At 51.9% G+C, this 6,397-nt stretch overlaps 1 protein-coding gene across 1 annotated transcript; it reads left to right on the top strand.

The window, feature by feature from the left end:
- Positions 1-2,731: 2,731 nt before the first annotated feature.
- LOC121838126 (NLR family CARD domain-containing protein 3-like) lies at positions 2,732-3,604 on the top strand. Its single transcript, XM_042294200.1, has one exon. It carries the CDS (start codon positions 2,732-2,734, stop codon positions 3,602-3,604), a length of 873 nt encoding a protein of 290 aa, XP_042150134.1.
- Positions 3,605-6,397: the final 2,793 nt, after the last annotated feature.

Consider the following 6,397-nt stretch of genomic DNA (forward strand, 5'->3'; position numbering starts at 1 on the left):
TTTTTTTTTTTTTTAAATATTTCTATATAGCCACATTGAAAATTCACGAGCCCGTGGCACTGCATTATGCTAAAATCGCGAGCTCCTTCTCTGTTGACGTCGTTTTTCTGGTAGCACTCGTGGATACTGCAACGTTTAAACAGTGCACAGTCTCGCCTACATCCGCGGTGACGTACTCGACCTCTTGAAACTTATTGCTTGCGTCATTTTGGAGTACGCAAGGCAATTATCTCGCTGCTCTGGTTGCGGTTATAAAAGCAAGGCAAAACGCTCGTAGTTCCCGCCCCCAGTACACGTTGGACATCTTCCAGACTTTGGCACTGGATAACTGGATGAACGAGGATTTACATTTACTTCAGAGGTCACACTCGCCGCTTCCTCACCGTCGAGCAGCAGGATCAGCTGGCGACAAGCCGCGTATGAAAGGCTCGAGCATTAACAGCCCAAGTGCACTCGGTGCCGATGCGGGCGATGCGGGTTTCTGTCAACCGCTAGCCCAGCACAGACCGTGACCGTTCCAGCTCTTCGTCATGACGCGGTGTTGCAGAAAGCAGCGTATAATACCACTACACGGACCACCGAAGCGAACGCACTGTTATCGTAAATCTTGGCTTGTGATTGCGCCTAAATTTGTAAATAATCTTATTCTTTTTTCTGGAGACGGAAACGAAGGGCATAACAAAATCGTTTGCATATTCCGCATACCTCGCAAAAGCATCAGTCACCTTGCGAGAAGCGCAAAACACGGTGTCCGCACCGTCCTGGCTTCCCAGTCTTTTACCTGCTTTAGAGCAGTTTGTACCTGTTAGTAGGTATGTCTACTGAAACTGCCACTTGAAACTTGGGGCAGTGCCAGAGGGAAAAGAGACACATTCGGGCCTCTTCCCAATGTAAAGAAAAACCACTATGTTCTCTACGTAAAAAATTGGTCTCAGTTCATGCATTTGTGGGCAGGTAGAAAATCTTGCCCTAGTTTATTCACACCGCATGATGAGCGCAACAAACTCACACGAGTCACACGAGATTTACAGGAAAACATCGGTGGTGACTTAAGTTTCCCTGGAATTCTGTATAACCGGTCGTTTGCGGGACCGAATCGAGCGGTGCGTCGCTGTGCGAACACGTCGCTGTGCAAATGCAGTCTAACGACACGAAGCATAGAAACGGCAGATTTAGGGAAACTATCCGAAGTCCCTTGTTCAATTCAAACGACGTAATTTTGTTGAAAACTTCCGCAGCACTTTACTCACGGTATGCGTCGGGAATCTTCCACATTTTGAAACGGAACGAAGGAAGATTTACTTTTAAGAACGCTCGCTGCGTCCTCCCCGACCAGCTGGACCGGATCAGCTGACGACGACGGGGCTAAACCCATCAAACGCAACCCCACAACAACCAATATGAGCTCCGCGTTAGTGCGGGTTTCTACCTACAAGCACCGCACCACACACCACGAACGTTTCGGCCCTTTCTCGCATCGCCGTGTTGCCCCAAACAGAACGAGATCGCCGAAGAACGCAGCGCTGTCGTGAACCTTGGCTTGTGGTTGCGCACTCGTGGACCCTGTGACTCCCCTCGCTTTCAAAGCACACACGACGAATGGTACTTTCCGTCTTCCGGGAACGACACAGGGGCACTTCTCCGGTCACGTCTTCACTATGTGCTCGCAAACTGCGAAGCTCTATGCGAAGCTTCTCGCGTCCCGTCAAACCAAAACAATAGCGGCTGCCAGAAATTTCTCGGGTCAAACAAAAAGAACGAAAGCCAACCGGCTCTTGCTTCCACCGTACATCGACGTTAGATCGGCCAGATCGCTTGCAGTTGAAGCAGTTGAAGGATGAAGCAAAAACGAAACCAACTGCAATGTCACGTGTTCACATCGAAGACACGCTTTTTATATCCATTTTAACTGTTTTTAACGAATAATTGGACCCATGACTTTGTTTGTGGTGTGTAAGAAACTATTATCAAGAGCCCTAAACTAAATGCAAACATGGGCGACATGAGGGAAGCCGTATTGCCATCGACCAGAAAATGGCGGCGAGCCACGGTAAGCGCGGGTTTCGCCAACGTCCCGCGACATGGCGTAATTGCTTTTGGTGCATATCTGTTTCCGAGACATGTTTCTTTCCGCGGCATTTGTCTCGACGGTCCTTTCTAAGTGTGTCCCCAAGCATTCCGGTGCTTCGATAGCCGGCAATGCCGCGGTCGTCGCCGGAGGCGATGCGTGTTATCGAGGTCGGCTACACGGTTATGCGTGTATGACCGAACCAAAACACGTTTTTTACAACCTCGCATGATATCTGAACGTATTATCCGTTACTCATCGTGTAAATTTATGGTAATTTGTGTAAATAGCGTGTTTTTCACCCCAAATATTCACCAAATACACGGCACTTGCTAACAGTGTAGTTTTCGAACTCAGAACGGCCGCACGAACGTCGCGAGACATGCTGCCGCCTCGAAAGCGTAAACGTTCGTCGAGTCTACAAGATTCGCGGAGACCGACAAGCATTCCCGACCTGGAGTCATACTTCAGGGAACGGTTCCTAGACGTGAATGCTCCCTGCACAAATATTCAAAGTTCTACGTCTTCGTTGATCGTGGGATTTCGGCAACAGCACTGCTGGATCGCCAAGAACCTTGGCATTTGGAACAGTCTCCTGCACCCTGTCGGCATCGAACTTCTAGAGAATGCTGCGGGCAAGCTGACGCTTCGAACGTTTTTCTGATGAAGCGGCAGCTGAACAATCACAGCTGTGTTCAGGAAGTCGAGCTCAGCTACACGGGCGAACTGTTCGACGACGAGAGCCAACTGCTGAGTCAGGTCCACCCCAACGCTGACATCTCGCAAATTGCGCTCGACGGACGTCGAATGAATAAGCCCCAACTCTGTCAGCTTGTTCATGTCATGCTCCGAGGAGATCCCACCCGAATAAAACTTCGCCACAATTGTTTCGGTGCCACCGAAATGACGGCGTTGGTTCGGAGCATTGATCGAGCAAACAGGCGACTCACAGACCTCGATCTTTCCGACAATCGGCTGAGGGGCCAGGACAGCCTCGCTTTGCTCAAGGTCATCGAGACTTCCAAGACCATCAAATGCCTGAAGCTCGATTCCAATATGGTCGGCGTACGAGGAGCGCAGCGCTTCACCAAGTTGCTGAGGACCAACAAGACGTTGCTGAGTGTGAGCCTCTTCACGACGAAGATAAATGACAAAGGCGCTGTTGCAATTGGTCAAGCTCTTGCGGCGAACAGCACACTCGAGCTCCTCATGATAGGCGGGAACTCCATTGGTCCCACAGGTGCTCAAGCCATCGCCTCGTCCATTGAGCTAAACACCACCTTGGCCTACCTCGATCTGCAGTGCAACCAGCTAGATAACAGCGGTGCCGTTTTCCTCGCTCGGATGCTCCAGTCCAACAAAACGCTTCGGACACTCGACATATGCAGAAGTTTCATTCGCAGCAATGGTATAGTGGCAATCGCTGATTCACTCACGAACAACCGGACGCTCCTGGAGCTGTTCATTGACTGGTCCTGTTCACTGAAAAAGCGGTTGTGGCGTTTGCGCGCCTCGTCGCCTCCAACAAGACGCTGAAGCACTTTCATGCCACGCCAGGTTGCTGCCTCAGGTCAACGGCGCCATTCAACGAATTCGTCGAATCCTTGGCGCTCAGCTGACCGCTTGAAGGCATCAAATTGTCCGTGGTGTACCCCTGCTCGATGCATACACTCTTGCAAAAGCTGCGATGCCACGAAACGCTTCGAGACCTTTCTATCCAGACCTTCGCACTGGACACGAGTCTTCTGTTCGGCGCCCTGGCCTCCAACCGATCGGTGCGAACATTCGAAATCGACAGCGTCTTGAGCTTGAGGAGTCTCATGGCCTTGGCGAACCTAATTCGCGTCACGACAACCATCCGCTCGGTAACTGTCACGGACAAGGTTCGCAACACGTCCCTGACGTGGCTCGTGCGCGGCCTGGCGTCCAACTCAAGCATCTGGAGGTTCCGCGACTGTTCTAACAAACTCGGTGTCAGCCTCTGCAGAACGATTGCCACGATGCTTGTGGAGAACAGCACGCTCAGCGTTTTGATCCTAGACGCTGCTCCCGTGGACGAACTCGCCCTTGTAACCCTGGTGGGTGGCCTGCATTCCAATCAAGTTCTTCAGAAGCTGTCCGTTGTCTATCCCGCGTCTAGCGTCGCTGGATTCAGTGTCAGCCAATGTCTGCGAAGGAACTGCGGCCTCCTGAGCCGCGCACTCCAGTTCGTCCTCAAGATTGCGACGGACAAGAGCTCTGCGGCAGCCTTCCAGCTATATCGGCGGAGCGACTACTTCGTGCACGAGCTTTCTCTCCGTCCCGAAGTGTTGTCAACGTTTTCCGCTGATTCACTCGTCCGAGAAGCGAACAAGTACATCCTGGAGAACTACTTTGTGATCACAGGTGTGGTCAAGGGCGAGCTGGTTCGCCTGAGGCCGCAGAGGAGGACGGCGCTCACCGCGCAGCTTGACGAACTCAACGCGTACTGCTTATACGTGATCGCCTCCTATTTGAAGTTGTCCGACGTTAAAGGCTGATGCGCCATTCCACGCTGGAGCACGCCTTAGGGACACGGAAGAAATCCCGCGTGATATTCTTAGTTCGCCAGCTATCTCGTGCACTTGGTTATAGTTTGTTTTAATTGTTGAACTAGGAAGAAAATCTTCTTATGGTTAACGTTATACTAAAGTATATTTTTTAATACATGTCGCGAAGGCGATCAAAACATGGGCTGGTCCGTTCGTCAGGCAAGAATCGAATCTTTTTTTCTCGAGCCAACGCCGCTCTCGTGCTCCCTGACCTCGGCTCGCGGCAGTTCACGAGCGTCGGCGCCAAACTGGCGGATTTGTAGTCGGTAGCTTTTGCCGATGCTACAGGGCTCCCCCTCGAAGAAGGAAAGGGAGTAAAAAAAAAAAAAAACCGATGTCTGGATGACAAATGAAAGCGTACAGAGTGTCCTAAGAGGACTGTATGGTCATCGGGACTTGTCCCTAGCAGCGGTACTAGGGCGTGGTGCAAATGGCTGGGCGTGTGGTTCACGTTGTGGTGAAACTTGACTGGAGTGTTTGGGGAAGTTCGAAATGAGCTATGGTCGACAGCAGTCCTGTCAAAACACGTGGATCACTGTCTTCACGGTAGTCGGCGTGACCGATGAGGTGTTGGCGTCGCTACGCTCGCGGTCGAGGGTGGGGACGATGTACTGTCATCGTTGAGATAGGCCGGTTTCAAACGATCCATTGCCACTACGTCATGACGTCCGTTGACGTCAATGGTTATGTGTTTTTCTTTCCGATCGATGACTTTATAAGGGCCGTCGTAAGCCGGTGTTAAGCACTTGCGTACGATGTCACGGCGCACAAACACGTGTGTGGCGTTTCTTAGGTCTTGGCTGACAAAGACATTGCGGTCTTTGGGCAAGCGAGGTGAAGTCGGTTGTACATCCTGGAACAACAGGCGTAGCTCTTCCACATAGGTGCCTTGTGGAGTCGTTGCTGTTGACGCCGGGGAAAAGAATTCACCCGGTAGTCGCGCCCTGCGCGACCTCCGGGTGCCTGCGCGCCTGTAGTCGCGCAGGTACAGCACGTTCGCGTCCGAACGTGCTGTACCTGGTCTCAGGAGGCTTTAGCTTCTGCGAGAAGAACCCAAGAGGACACCATTCTTTGTTTTGAAGCTGTTGAAGGACTGCTCCGACGGCTGTACTGGAGGCGTCTGTGGTGAGGCGTGTTGGAGCACCAGGTGTGTAGTGATGTAGCAGCGTTGCGTCTACTAGGGCCTGCTTGGCCGCAGAGAAGGCCGTTGCGGCCTCGTCATTCCACGCGATGGGGGTAGACGGACCTTTCTTCGTCTTTAGCAGGTCGGTGAGTGGTTGTAAGAGTTGCGCGCACTTCGGCACAAATCGACGGTGGAAGTTAAGGAGCCCGAGGGATTCCCGAAGTTTGCGTAGCGATGTTGGTGTTGGGAAATCCCGGACGGCGTGGACCTTCGTATCCAATGGTCGTATGCCATCGGCTGTCACGCGATGCCCTAGAAATTCGATGTCGTCGACACCAAAAACACACTTCTTAGGGTTGATAACTAGGCCGTACTCCTGCAGTCGGCCGAAAAGGAGTCGTAAGTGGCTTTCATGCTCCGCTGGAGATTGACTTGCTACAAGCAGATCATCGAGGTAAGCGAATACAAAGTGAAAACCTCGCGTGACGTCGTTGATGAAGCGCTGGAAGGACTGTGCGGAGTTCTTCAATCCAAACGGCATTCGGACATATTCGAAAAGGCCGAACGGTGTTGTGATTGCCGTTTTTGGAATGTCCGCAGGTTCTACGGGAATCTGGTGATACGCCCTGGTCAAAT

The sequence above is a fragment of the Ixodes scapularis genome, unplaced genomic scaffold (genome assembly GCF_016920785.2).
Source record: "Ixodes scapularis isolate PalLabHiFi unplaced genomic scaffold, ASM1692078v2 PGA_scaffold5__190_contigs__length_132052651, whole genome shotgun sequence".
NCBI lineage: Eukaryota > Metazoa > Arthropoda > Arachnida > Ixodida > Ixodidae > Ixodes > Ixodes scapularis.

Excerpts from the sequence above, each read along its gene's own strand:
- LOC121838126 (XM_042294200.1), top strand. The coding sequence starts at position 2,732 with ATGAAGCGGCAGCTGAACAATCACAGCTGTGTTCAGGAAGTCGAGCTC.